A 24,556-nucleotide genomic window follows, 5' to 3' on the forward strand; every position below is an offset into this window, starting at 1 on the left:
AAACATTTTAAATAGGTCCCCTTATGACACTGAAACATTAGCATTTTGTATGCTTGTGGATACTAAGCATATTGTATGGGGGACTCACTTGAAATGTTACAAACAATACGTGTATCAGGTGGTATTCTTCACATTTGACCGGCCCCGATAGCACAGTTAGTAGAGCGTCGGCTTCGGGAAGCGGCAGATCCAGGGTCAATCCTGGCTCTACGGCCTTAAAAGAGGAAGTTGTAACTTCGTCGCTTGGCGTTCAGCATGAAGGGGATAGTGCAACGACTGGTTGACCCATATCAGTATAATGGCTTGGCTTACTTGCCTTCGGTAAGGTGTCTCAGTGAAGCAGCCCTAGATAGAAAAGAACGGTGGAAATGCGTCCTGCAACAAGGAGGCACATTACATGCAATCTAAGGATTCCTTCGTCTGACTGAAAAATTGTTAAATGCGACGTTAAACCCCAAGCACTTCACATTTGCTCACTGAGTATTACTTTCGCTTTCAAGGACAACAACTATGCACTTCCATATATATTGAACCCAGCGTCAGACAGAAATGAAAGCAGGTTCTATGATTATACATGTACATGATTGAAAATTTAATCAGAAAAAGCAACGGTGTATTTGGAGCAGTTTGCTTGTAGACTTTATTTGACTTTTATTTGAACTTCATGCGAGACCTATCGTTAATACCAGTAATGTTCTACGGCCGGTTCATGTACCACGAGTCATGAGAGTACTAGCCAACACAAGAATACATAGGCCTACCAAAAATAAGTCTCGGGGCAATAAAATTTTAAAACATAAAGTAAAATAAATTTACCTTTCACCAAAAGAAAATAGTTCTTATGAAGTAAGAAACAAAACAGCACACAACTACGTCCGAACATGGGAAATCGGCTGAAACGAAATGTCGTAATTCTTGACGGTTCTTGGCGGTTGTTATTTCAATTTACCATGGGCAGAAGCGCCCCCTGTTGTCATAACGGGGCATCGCCAGAGATGAAAGCATCTCGAGCGCTCATCTCTGGTGATGCATCGTTATAAAACCAGGAGGCGCTAATTCTTTCCTTGAAATTTCAACACGCTTACAAGCTTTCTCGTTGGAAAGACAGAACTTGCGGCATCACAATTTGCAATATTCAGATTACATACCTTACCCACATTTCTGTAGCCACATAGCCGAATGTCGGTAGACACATAGCAAAAGCTGCAGACTTACATAGCAATGTAGAACTTGCAACGTTCAAAGTTACACGCATACAGTTTTGGCGGATATCCCTTTCTATATCCAACCGCATGCACAAGGAGCAATTTACACTGGTATTTAGGTTTGTATAGCATGTCAATTGGTCAGACATTCGTTATATCACTCGCACACTATGAAGGGGCGTTCCAGGTCGATAATTAGTTGAAACATCACGCAGTTCCGAGAGAAATATGTAAGAAATAATATATAAATAGTAAATAAAGACAATAACATGTAAGAGAGAAGCAGTCTCTGATACAAATATAGGTATCTCAGTCGTACTCTGATTGCAAACTGTTCATGAAAACACCATGTTGATGTCATAAACATGGGCGCTTATAAAACAGCTAGCCCCGGATTCTGCGGAATTCGGTTTAGAACGCGAGACGGCGTCATTTAAGCTCGTTTGAATGTCAAACCTATAGTGTATATGAGCATCGGTGTAAATCACACGGTTGAAGCCGGCTGGTGTCGGTTGCTGTGTGGAGTTCACCACGTCCACACTGGAGCTCGGGTATACGTTTCGACTCGTGCGATCAGGGTACCGTTACATAAATCTGTATCGCTTTCGCAAACCAGGCATACAGGTGTAGAATTTTCCTAGACGGCTGGGATTTGAAAACGCTGTACAAATCAACGTACGTGATACTTATTGGGATTATATAAGAATCAGCGCTATCAGTTACATGTATACACCGCAGCACATTGGGTAACGTCTAATTTCATAAATACCAAAGTTACTGAAATATTTATGTTTAGTGAAAATATTCACCACATTAATATATTTGAACATGTAACCTGTTTGCTATAATAAACACATCTACATGTACTACATGTAGTTGCATGTACTAAACATAGTTTTTTTTTCTTCAAATAAATACCAGTACGCATTTCCAAACTGTAACAGAACTGCATTTAAAAACGAAACGTTTATTTTTAATGTGTATATATATATATATATATATATATATATATATATATATATATATATATATATATATATATATATATGTATACATTTACCACCTCTTACCAGGGTTTGGTAAGCTTGTAATGTCCATGCCGTCAGACTATGGTCTTCCAAGGACGTGATTTCACAGGATGATCACTGCTTAGTGACCTAAATCAAACATCGGGGCCGAATATACTTTATATACGAACTGTTTCGTATATACAAACTGTTTGGATTTCGTTTCCACAAGGACAGGAGTGCAAGAACGGATGTTATAAGGTTCAGACAGTCAAAGGAAGTGATTACCCTTAAGGGACTAAAATGATGAAAGCTTTCTAAGAAACAGTTCCCAGCTTTCGCGTGTTCCTTTGATGTCCAGTTTCCGATATCAGCCACGGTCGACTCCGACGACATCAGTGGCATAACAATTATCAACTATCCAGTCACCTATAGAAACCAGCTGATGAGAAAGGGCCTAGCCAGTGTCAGGAACAGACAGCCCTGATCTCTGTGTAGATTAATTGGTTTTCAAAATCGGTATGGCTGACTTATCGGTGTTGTGAACATTTGGTCAGATGAAACATTCAAAAAGAAAGTTGGTTTCTCGAATTTGACGTATTATTTACAAACTGTTTTACCTGTGGGTCATGAACCGTGCACTACTTAAGGGACTTTAATGGCAATATCAATACTTGTCTAATTGTACTAGGAACACTGATATTTAAGTGACGTTGCAGCATATGTGTGGGAGGAGTGTAGTCTCTAAATTAAAGTAAATAATAACTGCCCCCTTGGATAGGGAGATAAGAAATCAACCTTAGATGCAGTCTGGGTAGTACATGTGAGACTTATGAGCTAGTCATGTGAATGAGGGTTTAAATGAACGTCTCGTCATATTCTTACCTGAGATTTGTGTTTTCCCTTTATAAATATTACAATAACAATGGATACAGGTGTTTTTAATTATACATTGAAATTCGAACAGTTGAATGCTAGTCAACGGAGATTTTATATTAAAAAACTCCAAGCAAACAGATGGACACACAAATACGTTAAGGCTATCAAAGGGTTTTTGTTACGTCAACCAAAGAAGAAAATGGCATCTTAAAGATTGAACATGTAACACAGCGAGTCTGTAAGGCCGTGGTTAGAGTACAAGGACTGCAAGAACTCGGTATCTGAGGTACATCTGATGCTTTATTAATGACATCTGTGGGTGAGAGAAATACAGAGGTTCAGCTGGATAGTCAACGTGACTTCATGGTGGCAGCATGGATTGGAGCAGCATAGATGGGCGCACAACAGTAGATATTTAAAACTACATATACTCTTTCAGTTTTTACTCCATATATACGCGGATTGTACAAAAGTTTGCCAGAACGCCATGTTTAAATATCTACTTCGACTATTCGTGCCTTTGCTGTGGGCCACCTCATTTGTACACAGAATACCATTTTCGTGGAACAAATTATAACAAAATGATTAAACAATAAATAGGTGCATGCTTGGTGTCAAAATGATGGAAATTGTCTAAGCTTTGAGCAGGTATGAGTTTTAACGATGAAAGTTTGACATTCTGAGCGAGAAGACACAAGGAGACAGGTGGAGATGAGGCTGCAAGTGACGTCCCCTTGGCGTTGCTAGGCACCGCTCCCAGCTGCCGGTATGGAAAGGTTAAGATTTTGACGGCCAACCTATGTCAAGATTTTTATGGCCTCTTTCTCACAGGCTGGGCCAGATATGCACTAAAGTTTATTGGCCACGGAATGTTTGGGACTGAGCTAGAGCGCTAAACGTTAACATTGTTGCTTGTGGAAAATTAATGGGGGTCTGTGGCCAGTTGTGTATCGTTCAACCCAGTGTGGTAGAGTTGTCTCCCCATGAACTACTAAGAACATATGCATTGTATGTTGCCAGCAACACAATGATTTTGCCAGGCCTAAAGAAACTCGGCTGCAAGAGACATCCTACCTCCAGAGGAATTAATTGTCCTGTGTCTTCGGATCTGGCTCCTCTACCAACCCCGGAACAAGTGGCACCACAGATTTCATATCTCCGGGACAGGTTCTTCCGTGGACTCAACGAGAAAACTGATGGCCTGAAACTGTTACCGGTACTAGAATCACCGGTTACTAATCTCCACATAGCAGAAAAACGTAGGCACAGATGGGACCCAAGATATAAATTATGCACATTTTGTGTGTAAATTGGATATCCTGATAAGTTCACACTGAAATCAACAGTTCTATAACTAACAAATTCAGATTAGTACAGGATGCTATCAGTAACAATACCTGTAGTGCAGCAGGCGAGCTGGGCACAAAAATCAAACAGCAATTTTGCATTTGAGTAACATTTACAAGACATCTGAAATTTAATCTTTATGTAAAAAATTCAGGTAAAACGTTTCCAGGCTTTTGAATGTATGTAAAATAAATAATGAAAATTTTGATTCCAATTAGTCTTACTTGAAGACTTCACTTTGGTTAGGCTATGGGGCAAAAAGCACTTGTTCTTTCATAGTCTTAATGCCTGGAAACAAAGATTACTAATGTTAAATTTGTAAAGTTACCAAAGATTTATTTATTTCATTGGTGTTTTATGCCATACTCAAAAATATTTCACTTATATGACGGCGACCAGCATTATGGTGGAAAGAAACCGGGGGATACCCACAACCATCCGCAGATTGTTGGCAGACCTTCCCACGTCCGGCAGGAGAGGAAGCCAGCATAAGCTGGACTTGAACTCACAGCGGTAAAGTTGCCAGGATTTAGTAGTACATCTTTCATATTAGTAACAGGGCATGTATACATGTATATATTCACCTACACGTTCCATGAAATTCATGTTTTAGAACCTTAAATCAGATGTGATATTTTTGTGATATTAGGCAGGATCATTCAACTGTGTGTGATGTTGTGGGGAAGAAGCCCTCAGGCGTATCTGGAACTGGGCTCAGGCGGCTTCCTACTCTTACAAACTGTTCCACCGTCGCTATTATTAAAGTTGTGTAGAGTAGAAACAAGGTCTGCAACGAAAAATGTTTCTATGGATGAAGGTTGAGGCGGATCAAATCAATTTATCAGAAGTTGAACAAGAAGGTGGATGGCTGTTAGATGAAATGGCCATACTAGTAAGAATAAAGTCATCGAGAAAGTACATCAGACACTGCAATTATTACGATTTATGGGTAACATAAAATACCCCTGCTTCTATTAATTTTCGGTTCAGTTGAATATTTACTGTATTTTAATGTAATAATGGAAACTTTCCAAATGTCAAACTTCCAAAAAAAAAAGAGAATAGATATTAAGCAAATGATTAACATACATCTAGTTAATATAAGATATCCACACTGAAGTCATAGGATCCACGTACCTCATATGCTTGCCTCAAGCAATCTTTTCACACTAGGAAGATCTGCACATGCAGAAGAAAAGTGGCAAACCTGATCTGCATGGTTATGTTGACCTTCGAGAAGTTAGTGAATCAATGGAAGTTTTGAAAACTGGTGAGATGTTTGTAAAGCATTCCGAATTTCATGCAGTAGTACTATAGCAGTGAAATTTTAATGAAAATACATATGCACCAGTTTATGATCCAAATACAATTTGAGGAGTACATGTTTGATCATGATGATTTATTGTAGATTAACTACATTGGCATGGACGGGGCCGGTATGAACAGGCCATTTATGAAGCTGCACTTTTCAGACAGATGTGGGCGGTATGAGAGGGCAGAATTTTACTGTGAAGATCCTCATGCCACCAAATGACACCATCATATTTTTCATGGACCCATCCGTGAGTCAAGGCATTCGTAAAAATTTGATCTTGACAAAGTAGTATTTGGTCTTGTACATACACGGTATGTAGTAGCTGGGTGCACGCATTTTCGTCGTTCTGGCCATTTTTATATCGCCAAAATCCTACAAAATATTCGTACCCTTCACCTGAACACGCACAGTTTCAAATCTTTCCCTGATTATTTATATCATTGAGCCAAATAAGCTAAACCTATTGCCCTTTGGCAGAGGTACAGGGGAAAGATTTAGCAAATTTGTCAAACTGATAGTCTTACATTTCACTGAGAAGGCTATTCAAATTGGTAAAACTGTATAAACGCAGACATTTTAATTTGACTTATATTTTGATGTTCACCTTTATAAAACCTGATATGAGTTGACCTACAACTAATTAGTCTACAAGAAATATGTGATCAAAACAAGGACTAAAAGTTCAAATGTAGTCCTTGACCCTGATATGTTGGTTTGAAGAAGATTTTTGATCTGTCCTTTCACCTGTGAGTCTTTTTTTTTTTTTTTTTTTTTCGTTTTCTTTCTTGTCAAAGGGTTAGGAAGGACTGGTTCAGTGTTAAGCTATGACAATAATAAGGATAATTCAAGCGGTACCCTAGGTCTCCAATAGCTTTGTGAATCCAAAATTCTTAGAAGAGATCCTGGGTCCGTGATCCCAGCACTGGTGAATACAGATCTGGAAACATTTTTTGTCAACAGCGTGGTATCTGTAATGGCAATGCAACAAATCCAAGTTACTGCTCTTATTCCAGTGGAATAAATGCAGTGGTTTTAGGTCAGTCATCTAATTCCCGAAAAAGATTAAGCAACTGTGGGCTCAATGCTGCAGTCTAATGTCCTTTAATGTATCCCTGCTGAAACGCTCCAAAAAACCTTCCACTCCAAGGATATAACTCTGTTGATAAGTAGCCACAGGTAAAGCAGGAGTTTCATCATTCATTGTTCGTGAACAAGCTGAACAGTTTGCGCAGAACCACTACTTATCTGTTGAACACAAAGTGGTAACTATCAGACCGTACCCCAGAGCACAGTCTATCACACTATTATTACACTTTTCACAATAAATCCAAACAATCTTACAGTTTCGCACATTTTGGGCAAACGAAAAGCTCTGCCTCAGGTTCTGTTTTTAGTTGTCTCACCTTTACCTTTCACCTTCCCTTTTCTTTTGCCAAACTGCACACTTGGTGTTTATACCAGCTGTTGACTCGTCTTTTTTATGTCTTTCTTCTGGGGTTGCAATATGGACTCTGTGGGCAAATGTTTTCTTCTTTGTAAATAATGACAAGAGTTCTTTCCTGTACTGATTCTGTCTCATGTTCATATGCTTTTGAGTTAACGAAAAGAATAATTCATTTTTAATGCTTTCACTGATGCCTGGGCCTTCAGGAACAGCATCAAGGAATTTTTTGTTTCAGTTGTGGTTGTGAGTTTATCAGATCTGTGACATAGGTCAAAACATATTGCCCTTTCTAATGAGCTGCCTCTTTTATGTTGAATAAAACTCTTTGCTTTTCCAGCTACAGAAAAAAACTTCATGCCTCTGTCAGAGATATCTGTCAGTGATTACCTTTGGTTTTGTTTTCTCTGGGTGTGGGTGAGAGATTCCAGATACTTTGTACTCCCGGGTTCAGCATATGAGCTTTCCATCTGCTGCAACAGTCTAATGCTTTCCATGCATTTATTTGACACTCTTTCTTCTTTCTCGGTTTTGAGTGGACGTTGTTATGCTTCATGTTCTTAAATTTTAGCTTTGCTAAACACATTCTGTCAACATATTGTACCTTGCCTATTGCATCCAGTGACATTGTTTTTGGAGTTGTTTTTGACAGTTCAGCTATTTTTACTGACGATGCTTTCCATTTCAGAAAGTGTTTTGCTGCTGTTATTGTAATTTGGAACAGAATGTTGTTATGTAAAAGATGGGAACAGAGTTTGTAATGTTCTTCTCATTTTCTCACTCTTTATCATAGAATACACACCAGCATTAAATCTGTTGACATCCCTAGCTGATAATGTTTTTTGACTTTTCACCCCATGTGAGTATCTCTCAAGTGCTTCTTTCTTCTCTAAAACAACAGCAATCAGTTCATTCATTTTTTTCTGGTTCGCTTGTAACAGAAGGGTAGTGCATGGACTTGACTATAGACGTTGGTTTAAATATATCTCCTGGCAAAGTTAAAGTGGATTGTGACGATACATCACCGCTTCTCACGCATTCACCACTGAATGTCCACGGTGTCTCGGTGTGTGAATTGATCTCAGTAAACTTCAGATGAGCTTCAGTGAGCTTCCATATGTCTTAGAAGGTTTGGTTGGGGAAGAAGGTTTGAATGGGGAAGGAGCTAGACCGGCTTCAGCATCCAGTCAGTTAAAAATTTCCTCCGTTCCCCTTACTTGTTCTTCAGCAAGTCCTGGTATTGTTCCTCCTCTTGGTTAGGAGTAGATCTGTTTAGCTCTACGTCACGATGATGATGATAACTGTGGAGTTGCATTCACCATTGAGTTTTCCTAAAATGTCATGATGACTTCATCAGGCTTTGGGTCAAGAGATGGATGCTAATGCAGAACTATGAGGCATTCAGATGTAGTGGCCCTTCTGATAGCCACAGCTAACTGTCCTAGTTTCCAAACCCGTCTGCATTCCACTTCAACTGACTCCAGTGTCATCCTTGTGACCTATGGATAGACAGAACATGAGCTAACGTTAAAGTAAACTGTGTCCTTGTCGCTGTATTAACGTGCATTTCATGTTCATATACAGTAAACTGAGCTTGCTCCACTTTCTTTTTTATATCTTTACAGATGGAAACTTACCAGGGGACCTGAACTGTCCACATGTGTGATGATTTTTTTTTCAGGCCATTAAGCTAGTCAGGTTAGGTTAGTCACCAAAATAACTAAGCATTCAAAGCAAGCTTTTTTTGGTACTTTGAACTTCCTCAAGAGTGAATTCTTTCCAGTATCACTGGCCTCAAAGATGAAGCATTCTCCTTCTAGGTTTGATAACATCTGATCACTTTTAAAATTGAAATTGAGAGTTTAACCGTTTCTTTTTTTCTGGCAATAGCCTTGTTATGAAATTATTTGTTTCAGGTGAAGGTTCTCCCCTGGCCAGTTCTCTGACTTCAGTGACCAGTTTGCTCTCATGTTGGCAATGCACCTCTGTCAAGTTAATTTGATGTGGGAACACCAAACTCCAGATTTCTGCATTTATACAGACTTTCCCATTATCGCCATACCAGGATGGGGCTGGTTGCAGTTGGTAGAAATCGCCAACAGCTACAATTTGAGAACCTCCAAATACAACGTCTGCCTTAAAAACAGCCCTACCGGCTGCCTCCAACTGTTCAAACAGTGCCTTGTTGAGCATTGAAATTTCATCTATTATCAGTACGTCAGGAGAGCAAACGTTCTCGTTGCATGGAATGAATTTCTGATTATTTTCCAGAAAATGGACTAGTTCAGTTGTATTGTGTCGTCCATCTTGTAATCCAGCCCAGGAGTGTGTCGTTTGTGCACTTGTATATTGCATACATACCATTCCTGTAAACGATAAAAAATATATTCGATTTACAACCCTGTGATGTACAACAGCATTAATTTTGCACAAAACTATACAAAACTGCAATATCATCTGTAATATTTCTGGCCAGTTGGTCCTAATGCCAGCATAAGTATACTCTACTTCACTTAAAGTTTAACTTTCTTCCAAGTGATGCAATTTGCTGGATTCTGATGCCAGCATAAGTATACTCTACTTCACTTAAAGTTTAACTTTCTTCCAAGTGATGCAATTCGCTGGATTCTGATGCCAGCATAAGTATACTCTACTTCACTTAAAGTTTAACTTTCTTCCAAGTGATGCAATTTGCTGGATTCTGACCAACTCATCTTCCTTATATGGCCACTAAAAGGTATTTCGGAAAGTTTCTTTAAGTTTTTACCAGAAGTGTTTGCATCAAAACACTAATTTTAAAAACCTTTATGTACTCCTGTGCATTTTAGGCCAAACTTCCTGCTCCTGAATGTGCGTTTTGCGTATGTGAAATAAAAATCAATTAAGTGATACATGTATTGTATTCATTGTTGTCTCCAAACTTACTTTGCTTCATGTCCATGTACCTTATTAATTTCAAATGGCCATTTCATTTGCTCTGTAAGATGGTATTCATTTTTTGAGGTTAATGTTTTGGTTACTAACTAAATAAGTAATGATATTTTGATTTTATCTATTCAAATACTCCCATATTTCTACTGGTGCAAATTTATGTAAGTCTAACACAACAGTTTCTTATTTATTTATTATTTATTTCTTTATTTCTTTGTTCATGTTGATTTCCATCCGTCATTTGCCAGTGCACTTAAAAATCTTTTAATCTGCCTCTTTTTATTTATCTGTAAAAAGAGGCAGATTGGCTGACAATGTAGATAAGATTTCCTAGGTAAGGGTCAAGGTAAAGTCTGCAGCTTTGTTTATGCTTGAATAAGTGCACTGTGCCTAAAATTCAGCTTACTCCAGTTATAGACATAGCCTTTGTAGCATAACAGCCAGTTAAGGGATGACTGTTTTCCTATTATGTAATAGCTGGCTGCAAGATTATGAGTTGGCAAGGTACATCATACTTGGCTCAAGTCCACACAAACTTGATCATGCTGAGTAGCTAGGCTGGTCATCACCCTATCATAAGTGCCCTGTGGGACAGCGAAAACTTTGTGGGACAGGACAAACTTTGTGGGACAGGACAAACTTTGTGGGACAGCGAAAACTTTGTGGGACAGGACAAACTTTGTGGGACAGGACAAACTTTGTGGGAAGAGCGACCTTTCAACAAGCAGATTACAAAACGGGGAAAAGTAAGTTATATGACTGAAATCAAATAAATACATTTACTAACTGCAGATAACAGTACATGTGTTTATTTATAAATGCCACTTTTTATTTGATTGGTGCTTAATGCCGTACTACTGTTTCAACCTTGACAATGCATCTGAGCCAGCACACTTCCCTATAGACAGTTTGCTATGGCAGCCATCTTTGAGGTAAGATTAAGTATTGCCCACTGGGTATCTATTGTTACAGGTGTCATAGAATTTTTGCAGAGGCCCTTGGCTGGTAAGGGCATACATAGCCCTGTCTACATAAGCTTACCTTGAACACCTCGGTACTTTCAATATACTAATATACTTTACTATACTACTGCAGGGAACCAAATAATGTCTTTCCATAGTCACAGTCGTCTCAGCTATCAATTCCAGACAGATGTTCCCATGTGTCATCGCTAGTAAACCCACACAAGAGTGAGTGAGTGCTTGGGGTTTAACGTCGTACTCAACAATTTTTCAGTCATATGACGACGAAGGAATCAGTAGGGTGCATGTACGTGTAATGTGCCTCCTTGTTGGAGGACGGATTTCCACCGCTCTTTTATTTAGTGCTGCTTCACTGAGACGACTTACCGAAGGCAAGTAAGGCGCCCCGCCCGAGCCATTATACTGATACGGTAAACCCACACAAGCATGAAACTATAGTGGAAACTGGATAAATTCCAAATCTATCCGCCATGTTTGAATGCATTTATTATCAATTCTTTTCTCCTTGTCATTAAAGAGCACCAAGGCATTTTGTCACCCTCATCATTATTAGCTAAAGACAAATCGGTCCAAATTTCTACTTCCAGAACCAAAAACTAAGCATTGTAAAGAGGTCATTTCTAAACTTTCACAAAATCAGAAATGGCTTTGTGGAATCGGTCCCTGCATGTTTCTCTTTCAACCTTGTCTCTCAAACATGGCTTCCGTGAACTTTGCTTGGTTTATGCATGTATTGAACTGGGATCTACCTAGGTGAGTATTGTGTGCTAACCGTTCAGCTTTCTCAAAGGCCTGACCAATCGGATGCAGTCCTCCACTCCCTTGGCCGACCCAGAACCCCCGTCAGTGTTACGGTACTACGCCATGATTTATCCCTCCCTTCACAAAAGTTGTCTGGTGTGATAGGACACAGACCCCCATTAGAACTTCTGTTTTGCGGGAGGGACGAATGTAATTCTGCTTATTTTATGGTGTAAAGTCTTTTGCTGCCAGCCTGCCGTTTTTGGTGTACAGATGCATGCTTGGTATCAAAATGATCTAAACTTTGGGCAGGTACGAGTTTTAATGATGAAAGTTTGAAATTCTGGGCGCGAGGTCACAAGGAGACAGGCGGTGATGAGGCTGCGAGTGACGTCCCCTTGGCGTTGCCAGTCAACCCTCCCAGCTGACGGGGTGGGGGTCGTCTGTAGTCTTTTGAATGTACGCCTTACAGCCCATACAAGGGAGATAACCACTCACGCCTCTAGAATAATTTGTACGTGTTTAATTTTTTGTTCAATTTTGTTCGATTTTTTTTTTGAGAAATGTTTTTAGTTGATTATCGTTACCTCTTGGTAACGTTACTGGTGACGCTTATCCTAAACAATTAGTGTCATCTACGTGGATTAAGTAGCTGAGACGACTGTGACTGTGGACCGACTAAGTATTTGGTGCCGTGCATCAATGTACCATTAGCAATGCAAGACTGAAATGACTTCTTGTCTAGTCCGTGATCTAGGCAGGTTAGTAATGAGCGAGTGAGTGAATGACTGAGTGCTTGGGGTTTAATGTCGTACTTAACAATTTTTCAATCATATGACGTCGAAGGAACCCTTAGTGTGCATGTAATGTGCCTCCTTGTAGCAGGAGGGATTTCCGCCACTCTTTTATCTAGTGCTGCTTCACCGAGACGACTTACCGAACGCAAGTAATCGCCGAGTCACTATCCCCCATGCCGAACGCCAAGCGAGGAAATTACGTCCTCTTTTAAGGTCTTAGGTGCGACTCGGCCCAGGACTCACCCTGGATCTACCGCTCCCATAGAGGACGCTCTGCCAACTGTGATGCTGGGTCCAGTCGGCAGGCTAATATGTGCGTCACTGCAATAGACAGGTGTCCACTATTTGAACAACAGGTCAGCTGTGTCGTTTGAGTCATATGATTGAACATTGCACATTATTTCAACAACACTGTGGCAAGAACACCTTTGCTTTGATTGATGTTTCACAACGTATTCAAGAATATTTCACTTATATAACAGTGGCATTATGGTGGAAGGAAACCATTTACTTATTTGATTGGAGTCTTCGGCCGTACTGGAAAATACTTCAGCTGTACGACGATGGCCAGCCTTTTCGGGAAAGCCCGCTAAAAAACCCACTACCATCCGAAGCCTGCTGCCAGACTCGCATACGACCCGAGCGAAAGTCAACATGAGCTAGACCTGAGCTCACAGCGACTGCCTGTGGGGAAACTGGACTCAGCCCGGGCGGTAAATATGACAGATTTTAATACACACTGGTCTGATCTATCTCCACATGCAAAGTTAATGATTCAACAAAAGGAGTGTATACTGAATTAACTGGTGGACAGTGGGTAGGCATGTTTTAATTCTGACATGAGATAAAATAGGAAGTAAAAAGAATTTCAAACCATCGACCCACACAGGATATAGCTGAAAAGAGAAGAACAATATAAATAAGAAAGCCAACAGCATAATTTTAGTGAAAATTTTTAATATTGAAAAATCTGCTTCCTGTATGCATATTCGCAGAATCAATCTGAAAGCCTGCACAACTCGTCATCAGCTGTACAGAATTTTATGTAAATAAACTTTGTTACTTTTGGATGATAGCACACAGATGAACATATACAGCAACTCTTGTGAACATTTCTATGCAAACTTTTCTATACATTTAAGGTCCTCTGGCCGGGGGAGGTCACTTGTGCCATTGTACATACAGCAATGCGATTAACATGTTTGCAGATAGACTGGAAATAATAATTTCAAGTACAAATTATCAAATACAAAACTATCTCAATATTTTGGAAAATTTAAATATGTCAACAGTAACTGAGATGTATCACAAGCGTACAGCTTGGGTGTCCAGAAATATAAGGCAAATAAACAGAGTTGGTCTAAAATGTGCTAGAAGACTTGTTCCCATTTTCACCGTCACAAAATGTGCCATTTGGAATGTTATGAGCACTACAGAATCAATCTACAAGATAACCAATTTGCAAATGTTTGTTGGGCTGCTAAATTTTCAAAGAGAAGCTTTCGTGAGCACTTTAAAACAAGAGACATGAATAAAATACTATATAACTGTAAGGTTATACATGTATGTCAACATAGGCATCTGTGTCCACATGTAGAGTACAGTTCATTTTTTAACAGAAGTCCATGTGTCGCTCCGCCAGTTACTTGGTAAACTGTTCTCCAGGCTGGGTCTATCTTTGCACATCTTACTTCAAACACTTGCTCCGGACTTCTTTGAAGTCTAGCTCTGCAGGGTCTGTGGCCTGCACTATTTTGACATTCCCCGCAGCCTTCTGGATATAGCCCTTACTAGCAGCGTACAACATTTTCTTCTTTACCTGAGAGGAATCTGGAGACCTGGGGGACAAGCAGAAATAATTACAATAAATTGATACACTTGGGACAGTAACTACTTCGTTCCACAGGCAACAATTTGTCCACCCAACACAGACAGATTACAGACTGAGATAATCTGCACTCCCTGTCAAAGGTACAGTAAATCACACCATTCTGCTCTTTTACCCACATAAGCAACAAGTCTGTAACTGATACAATATGAGCTTGCGATACCAGTGATGAAAACAACGAAAAAGGGTTTACTGCAGCTCCTTTATTCCCATAACAAAGTAGCCGATCTCCCCTGTTGCATTGTTTTTATCAGCAAGACCTAGGCCCATGCTATTATTGGATTACAGATATAACCAAGGGCCAGTTACTTGATGCAGAACTGGACTAAGACTGGTCATATGGGTGGAGATTACAGACAAGATGGCCAAGTTTCTCTGACAAACAGGACAAAGAAAACAATACACAATGTAGGTTTTCAGCAACAATCACAGTATAACTGTGCAATGTACATGCAATGACACCCTGTCTCAGTACCACCAAGGTGGAGCCAAGGGGTTATTACTTTAACTTGAACTGGATTGTGCCCCTTCAAAACCAGTGGGGCAACAGTGGTCTCACTGAATACAATTTACTCAATCGCTGGGGGTTGGGGGTGGGGGGGTGGGGTGGGGGTTGGGAGACTGGCTTGAGCATGGGACTGTTTCACCCCCTACCCCCACCCCTGTTTTAGGTGGTCAGAAGCCTAAAATTTCGTTCTGAAAAAAAAAAACACTTAATTTGGCAATGTTGTTGTTGTAGCATGTTATTTATCTCATGTAACGTTTGGCAGTATGATTAAAATCAATGAAAGACAACCCAAAAAGCATAGCCAACATAACTAGCATTTTGTCTACTAACTTGTGTGCTTTCGTGTGTACATGTGTTCCACGATTGTGCTTGCCCCTCTGCTCCCGTAACAGATCAGATCAGAAAGAGCACATGATTTTACCGGACGCATTAACTTTTCTGATGTCAGATTCCAGCGTAATCATGACAGTCTCCACATGAATAGTGAGCGATAGTCTTTTCCAGCCCTGCTCACTTGAAGCAATTTTTAATCCCTGCCTCTTCATCTCTCAAATGAGGATGGTGTTTATCTTTCTTGTCAAGAAAATTTACCATACTGATGTGCACATTTAGTTCCTACTGTATGCTGCTGCATAGTGGATATTCTAAAGTACATAAATGGCGGTCATAAAAGCTCAGGATGTCGCAAAATGGTCAGTATATATCCCAATCCCAACACCCCAACATTTCAAGACTTCTCAGTTACACCTACACCACAGCCTGGTTACTGGTGACATGGAGGGATATGTGCCTGAGGTAAATAAGTCTTGCACCAAAGTAGGTAGTAAAAACACAGTTGCTGGATCAAGCCCTAATGCAAGAGTCAAAACAGTCATTCATTTTTGTGTTGTTAGTTGGTTAGTCAGGTCTTGACGAAACAAAAGTTACTAGTGAAATACCCATTTAGGGCCAACCAGTGCAGTGATACCAGTACTATGTATGAACGTCAGGTCATCATTAAAATATATTCGTTGAGGGTAACCAGACTGACCCTCGAAAGAAGGCCAATGTTCTCGAAGTTTTTATTGGGCTTCTGTGGGAATTTCTGACTGCACACACCACATATTCTCCAGAAATAACTCTATAGCCAAATCTTCACTGGGGCTTTGGTTAGAAAGACATGGTACGTCTATACAACTTTAACAGTGGTTTTATTCTGTATTCTAAAGTCATTCGGCTGGTAAATAAAGTATGTATCACTTCTTACCTCAGCGAGTAAATTTACTATTCTCTCACCAGGTTAGTTCATGTATTTAAATCAAAATTAAAATCCACTCAACAGTGTGCAAGTTTACATGTAGCTTTTACCATTTGGAGACTGGCATAACCTGGCCATGATTGGCAGAGGCAGGGGTGGCAGACTGGTATGTTTATTTCCATTCTTAAGAATGACCTTTGCGATGACTATATAAAACCAAGTGTTTCTGTCCACAAATTGCTGGTGAATGTGTCAAAAGTGGATCTGTCAAAGAGCAAGGTGTTTCTGTCCACAAATTGCTGGTTACGTGTCAAAAGTGGATCACTTAAACGGCAAAGTGTTTGTCCACAAATTGCTGGTTTAGGTGTCAAAAGTGGATCTGTCGAACAGCAAGGTGTCTTTGTCAACAAATTGCTAGTTTCGTCTCAAAAGTGGATCAGTCAAATGGCGAAGTGTTTCTGATGTTCTTAACTAGACACAGTGAACACTTGCAGATATTATGCAGCTAGGGTGATTGAGGACACCGGCTCTTCCTCTCAAAATAGCGAGATTTTTTGCAGAGTTCCTCACCTGTCTTTCAGTCACACCAAAAAAACACTAGCATGTGATGGTCATTCTGTTCCGTCACCTTTTTACTAGACCTATGGAGTTGTTTGCCACTTAATAAAAAAATGTGTACAATGAGTCTTAGGAAGACCTGAAAGCAATGGTAAAAGCAACGATAAAGCAATGGTAAAGCGATGGTAAAGCAATGGTAAAGCCTTCCATTTTCGTAAGCAGAGCTATGACAGTTGGCTGCAAGCAGGTGTTGAATTTGACTGGCTTAATACACATACCTTGCCAATGATGCAATGCATGTGAGAATAGCAAAGTGAAGAAGGGACTAAACTAGGGACGATGATGGCTTTTGGACCTATTGTTCTCTTAGTGGGTATTTCTGGGTGACGAGAATGACTGTAGTTCTACCAGGATGACCTAACTCTACCTTAGCTAAGACTCCACTAGAGAAACACAACATTCTATTTAATTTACATGTAGTGGTCGAGTTCTGCCGTGTCTCCTACAAAGACACAGGCCTGCACAAATCTGCATGCTACAGTTTCGGCAACTGCTCCTTTATTCCATAGCAGCCTGCTGGTCTCAATTTTAACATGAAACCCCTTCATCAGGATGACCGTGGTCAATGTAAACAAAGTCGCCTCTCGTATGTGGAAAGTTCCCACATCAAAGCTGCCTTAGCATAAGCCTACAACTGCTGCCATATTTCATGAACACAGATGAGAACTACCAGCCAAAAAAACTGGTCTACCTGCGTGGTCAAAAGTCACAAATTCAGTTCTGTAAAATTTTGAACAGGGCTAAATGCTTCATTTACAGGTATGGAAGTCAATAGTTATTGTTTATAGGTTACCTTTAAGACGAGTGAATCCAAGATAATTCACAGTTGTGACTTACGCTCACATGCCGGGACGACATCGTGACCTAATAAACTCGGTTGTTGCTCCCCGCGCATGCGTGGATGACCTTTCACAAAGTTTTGACTGACTTTTTCACAACTATGATAGTGGTCAGTTTTGACACACAGAAAGCCATTTCACTGCGAAGACACGAATTTTCAATTGACTGAAGGCTAGGGAGCAGAATGACGGACCCCACAGTTTGTGCGAACTGTCAAATTAAATTTGCAGTAAAAAAAACGGAGGCTATCTTCGGCATCCATTCTATATTTCATGGAAAGGTCAACCGCTGCTGTGCATGTGTGCCTCGCTGACCCAGATTTTAAAAACATGGCAGAGCGAGACCTGCTTAATATGAGGCTATTTTTGATTTCGGCTAAGATTTACAAGAGAATGGTGATGTAATGGCAAGTTGCGATTGTGGCAAAATGTGCGCAAATATTTTAGCTTTCAGAATTACACTGCTTTACGTGTATTCCCGACGAACCTGACATGCTTGCATCGGAATAGAAGGAGGAGGTAACTCTTTGTAAGCATTATACCGGAATCGGGTCCACATAGCTCTCGGGCTAGAGCCAAAGTTGACACCAGTCTTGGACCGCAGCCATTGTTTAGAAAGGACTTATTGGGACATGGCGTGAATCAGTGTATGATTTACCATTAGTTGCCCCTGTAGCTAAGTTACCCGTCAGCCCAGTATGAAGATAGGAGTTGAATAAGCCACCTGGGGCTAAGTCTTTTCTATATCTGTTTAATGTGTATATCAAACAGGATATGAGTAGCAAAGAACTGGGAGCTGAATCACTAACAGATGCTGATATTTTGAACCACTTGAATCGGGTGCTGTCTGATAGGCGATTTAGCGCCCAATTCTTTACGATTCACAGGCTAGCCAAGAATAGGTCGACCCTTCTATTTGTCAACAAGCCCCTCCTCAGATGCTCACAGTAAAATCCCGGTTCTTCAATGAATTGACCTTACTCTACCACTTGTCAGCAACATCAACTTTAAAATTCCCCTTCTTTGGGTAGAGGTATTTGTCGCTAAATCTTCCCATTACATCCCATTGGGAACTAGCATAGGGAACCTGAGGTTAAGTCAAACTCTACACTGCCATCGTTGCCGTTGGTAAGGCCGATGATAAATAAGCCGCGGAACGTTTAACTTTGTGAACTCCTCTTGTACACGTTAAACAACCACCTGCATCACCGATTGGGCCGATTTAACTGAAAAGAGTGGCGCAAGTTTTCACCGCTGAATTTAAGATAACACACTTAACCGATTTTCAACACCTCGAATAATAATAAAAACTCACCATGCTACAAATACAACTGACTCTCTTGCATGACTTTCCTCGTTCACAAAGCTGAAGTCCAGCAAAGCGTATCGGGGTTCCTTTTCGGGCAACTCCTTTTTCAAGGCGTCCAGGATGTCTTCTCCTGTAGCCCCGTCCCCAAAGTCCTCCTTCGGGTAAGTTTTGTCCGTAACGATTTGTGAGCAATCATCATTTATCTTGAACAGAGCACAGCGTAGTGCTCTCGACCTGAGCTGAGCTATCGTAGCTTCGGCTTCTGGGCTCACCTTAACTCCTGACGCCATTTTAGCTTTAGTTTAAAATGTGCTGTGTCTTTCTTCCTCGATCTCTCCTAACCGCTAGGACAAGCTCATCCGGCACTCTGACGTGACTCACCTCAGGGACGGACGACAACGTGAGGCAAATGATGGGGGGACTTCGGCTTACGACCACGGAACCAAACACTAAGCTGTCCACGAGCAAAAGCTAGTTGTATGTTTTCACACAAACGCTCTCGGTCTAATTTTGTGATTGAGTGCTGGCTTTACGGAGTTTATATATTCACCGTAAACAATTCGTAAAATTTTGACTAATGAAAGCAACAACGCGATAATGAAACCGTCTGAGTCACCAATAAAGGCACCTTGCAGCAAATGAAAGCCTGCTTCCTGATAGGCTAAATATGTCAAATGGTTCGCGAACCTCTCCATATATGGAGCGTCATACTCGAATCATTATAATATGCTTCCATTTATGGCATGTTGCATACATAAGAGACATTCACTCACAAGTTCTACACATGCTGCCTTATTTTGGGAAAAGCAGTGCACAAGGTGTGATAATTGTTCAAGGAGTGTCTTATACCACATGACTGGTGGATTGTTCCATACTGCTCAAAGATTATACACTTTGTGGTTCTATGAAATAGACCTAGGGCAAAATTTTCTTAAAATTTGTGACTCTCTGAACACCTCTGAATAACCTACAAACGTGAGTTCGAACCTCATATCATTATTGTATTTTCTTTTTTTAGTAAAACTGTCAAGAAAGGCACATTGGGACATACATGTATAAGCCTATATCATGCTGTATATGTAATTTACATGCTGAACTGACATCTTCATAATAAATATATCGGCCCGGATAGCACAGTTGGTAGAGCGTCCGCTTCGGGAGTGGTAGATCCAGGATCAATCCTGGGTCGAGTCTCACCTAAGACTTTAAAGAGGACGTTGTAATTTCCTCGTTCGGCGTTCAGTGCAACGACTGGTTGACCTCGATCAGTATAATGGCTCGGGCGGGGCGGCTTACTTGCCTTCGCTAAGTCGTCTCAGTGAAGCACCACTAGATAAAAAAGCGATGGAAATCCGTCGTGCGACAAGGAGGCACATTACATACACCCTAAGGATTCCTTCGTCGTCGTATGGCTAAAAAATTGTTAAGTACAACGTTAAGCACGCACTCACCCATAATAAATAGGCCACAGGCATAGTGTAGGTCCGGCCTATATATGTAGGCATACAGGCCTACGTAGTTATGTATCATTATACGTAATAACAATAATATCTAATAATAATAACAGTTTCCTCGGGGTTTACTTTTATTTCAGCATTGATTTGTGATTTCACGGCGGGTTTTCTCGTTTCTAGGGCGATTCCAATGTGGCCTACCCGTATTTTTCTCTATAAACCTCCGAAATACACATCCTGTAGAGAGTGGCAATGCATCAAACTTGGTCTATCCCGTTAGGCTATAAAATTAACAAGCAGGATTGGCAGTCGGTTTAACGCATTCCTCCTGACCTGATTTAACAGCTGCTAGCAGAATTGGAACCGCAGTCTGTATCAGTACAAACCGTTTTACATCTACAGTTCATTGCTATAACTTGATTTTGAAATCGTCGAAAAACAAAAAAGCTGTTGTCATCATAACAAGCTCACACAAAACCATACAGTAACCGAGGAATCTAAAATACGTTCTCTTATATTATTAAACGTATTGCATGTCCTATATGAAATTCGTTTTGATCTTAAAAGCCTACAATGGCCTTGATGACCATATATGTTTATATATTCATCAGATTATGGGGCACCGATGAAGTCAGTGGAACATTTTTAGCTGTGACGAACGGCTCTATGGGGTGATGATATCGTTGTTGTAGTTTGTTGTTGAGGCTGTGTTCATTATCATGAAGCTCTTTAAAGTAATAATGCGCCGCGGCTTGACCTGTCATTTTTTTTCTTGTTTTCTTTTACGTATATGTACGTATGTATACTTGGGGCTTATCGTCGCACTTCACAATTCTCATTCATATGACAACGAGGAGTCATTAGTTGTGTGTTCATATATGGTGTCTTCTTGTGGCAGGGCGAGTCCATGTCGCCAAAGTGCTGCCATCACTGAAGTATCATCCCGAAGAAACCAGACATGACACCACACCCAGTAACATTATAATGACACCGGGACAACCAGTCACGTTTCCTTGCTCTAACCTCTCAGTTCTGAGCGCAAACCGAGGCAGCAGCAAGTGCCAATCTTAAAGTCTCTGGTATGACCCGACCCGGGTTTGATCCCGGGGCCTCTCGACTTCGAGGCTCTAACCATTGTATTGACAAATTCATTGTGAGGTGCAAAATGTGTATAGTGTGCTCTAAAAAAATGCTTCATTGTTTTCAGGCCGTAAAATATATTGTACATGGTCTATAGATGGCAAGGAAGGAAAACTAGTGAAAAACTAGTTTTGGCCCATAAAACCCCAAAATAAACTTCTAATATTTGAATGTCAATCAGCGTGTGGTGACATAATTTTATGTCGTCTTTTCCTTCGAACTGATCGCGAATCTTGTCCAGTAGCAATGTAAATACCCTTACATACAGCATACATATCGAGCTCATGGCGGTCGCTACATCTGGAAGAACGAACAGCTGAAATTTTTGTAGGTCACTGTACGTAGAGAGAAATTTAGGTAAAAAGTTGAATATGTACAAGTGTGGGTATCCGCGGGGTAGTGACCAAATGACGCAACTCACTGCTCGTTTCGCAAAGACTCCCCTCCTTTTTATAAAGGTACACATGTATTTTGGGACCCTATGTACGTCCTGCCTATATAACTTGACCTTAGTCATGTAGTGTTCACTTGTCCTCTGGATGAAAATTACGCGTTGCAGATTTTGATGTAAGCGTTCCTGAATGTAGAATCCACTTATCTTTGTACTGAATTGTTTAGAAGATATTCTCGTGTAAAAAAATGCTTATATATTCCTGGGCAGGTCGTCACGGCTACACATGTATAGCGTAGCCAAAATGTGAATCTGTTGTCGCCTGCTTCAACTGAGACACTTGTTGTACGCTGGCTGGGCGATACGAGTAACGTATGCCAAGTCTATCGTCATTACACGCACGAATGCGGAAGTGGTTTATATGCATATGCATTGTACATTTAGGCTTATTACCCCCCACTCCCCGGTACTTTCTCTTATGTTTAACGTTGTATATGTCATGCGGGCGTTGCAAGTCATAGAATATAACGTATATAAGAAATGGGTACACAGGCCTACTGATATTTATATAGTGTCCTATATGCAATGTACAACGGGCTTAAGTTTAACAGTGTAATCTTGTGGCAGACAGACTTACATAGATACGCCCCCCACCCGCCCTTCCTCACCAGTGATATGCCCCTGACTGACACATATAAAGCATGGATAAGTCTCACATGTGCAACGTTTATGTCGAACATGTATAACATTGAAAATGAAGAAAGATATGCCTACCTGAATGTGAAACCTCTGTTTCCACCATATATTTAAAAACTTGCAAGCAGATAAATGCTGGTGTGCCGATGTAACCAACTGGTCGTGAATATTTACATGTACAAAACCAAACATCCTAGGATACCTGTATAGCCCAGTAGGCTATACCTATATAACAAAACAGTCAACAGGGATATCTATATATCGAGACACCTTAGGATACCTATACAATATCTGATTATATACATGTAGGTATCCAGGAGGTATATATATATATATATATATATATATATATATATATATATATATATATATATATATATATATATATATATATATATATATATATATACAGACAGTCCGTGATACCTCCGGGATACCTGCATGTATATAATCAGACAGCCTGCGCCCATGCATCCAAATACATGGATACCTATGCAAGCAGACAGCCCGTGAAACCTAAATAACTAGACAATCTGGGATACCTGCGTGCATGCATCCAGGCGCCCGCGGGATACCTTTGCAAGCAGACAGCCCGTGATACCTAAATAACTAGACAGTCTGGGATACCTGCGTGCATGCATCCAGGCGCCCGCGGGATACCTTTTGCAAGCAGACAGCCCGTGATACCTAAATAACTAAACAGTCTGGAATACCTGCGTGCATGCATCCAGGCGCCCGCGGGATACCTTTTGCAAGCAGACAGCCCGTGATACCTAAATAACTAGACAGCCTGGAATACCTATATAATTAGACAACCAGGGATACCTATATAACCAGACAGCCTGGGATACCTATATAACCAGATAGTCTGGGATACCTATATAACCAGACAGCCTGGGATACCTATATAACCAGACAGCCTGGGATACCTGTATAACCAGACAGTCTGGGGTACCAATATAACCAGATAGCCTGAGATACCTATATAACCAGACGGCCCGGGATACCTGTATAACCAGGCAGTTTGGAATATCTATATAAACAGACAGCCTGGAATACCTATGTAACCAGATAGCCCGGGATACCTTTATAACCCTGCAGCCTGGAATACCTATATAACCAGATAGCCTGAGATACCTATATAACTAGACAGTCTGCGATAGCCATGAAAACAGGCAACTCAAATTACCTACAAAACCAGACAGCCCGGAATACCTATATAAGCAGATAGCCCGGGATACCTATATAACCAGATAGCCCGGGATACCTAGGTAGCCCATAATACCCTTCAAAAAACCTCCCACAAAAAACAGGCAGTCCAGAACCAGACACCCCGGAATACTTTATATAAACAGACAGCCCGGGGTACCTATATAGGCAGACAGTCTGCAATATGCCAATAAAAACAGACAGCTCAGAATACCCGCATAACCAAACAGCCCGGAATACTTATATGTACAGCGCGGGATACCTGTACATGCATACGGGATACCTATACAGGCAGACAGCTCGGAATACCTATAAAAACAGGCAGCCCAGGATACCCACATAACCAGGCATCCCAGAACACCTATAGAAAATTGGCAGCCTAGAATACCTATATAACCAGACATCCCGGGATACCTATTTAAACAGATTGCCTGGGACACTATATATTAGTTTTTGTCGCGGAGTGTCAGCGTTTATTCATTTAATCTTAGCTCATCGCCATATTTACATACGGATGGTTGTCGTCAGTTTTATCAGTAGAGAAAACTGGATTACCTGGCCTAAGTCACCGGCCTTTAATTAACTTTCCCATATTCTTACATGTGACGTACAGATGTTCAC

At 40.6% G+C, this 24,556-nt stretch overlaps 1 protein-coding gene across 1 annotated transcript; it reads right to left on the reverse strand.

Annotated features, from left to right (window-relative positions):
- Positions 1-13,586: 13,586 nt before the first annotated feature.
- Positions 13,587-19,500, reverse strand: LOC135476512 (uncharacterized). Its single transcript, XM_064756554.1, has 2 exons — positions 19,052-19,500; positions 13,587-14,484 (listed from the first exon to the last, which is right to left on the reverse strand). Exons 1-2 carry the CDS (start codon positions 19,333-19,335, stop codon positions 14,334-14,336), a joined length of 435 nt encoding a protein of 144 aa, XP_064612624.1. The 5' UTR covers positions 19,336-19,500; the 3' UTR covers positions 13,587-14,333.
- Positions 19,501-24,556: the final 5,056 nt, after the last annotated feature.

Source organism: Liolophura sinensis, chromosome 10, assembly GCF_032854445.1.
Source record: "Liolophura sinensis isolate JHLJ2023 chromosome 10, CUHK_Ljap_v2, whole genome shotgun sequence".
Classification (NCBI taxonomy): Eukaryota; Metazoa; Mollusca; class Polyplacophora; order Chitonida; family Chitonidae; genus Liolophura; species Liolophura sinensis.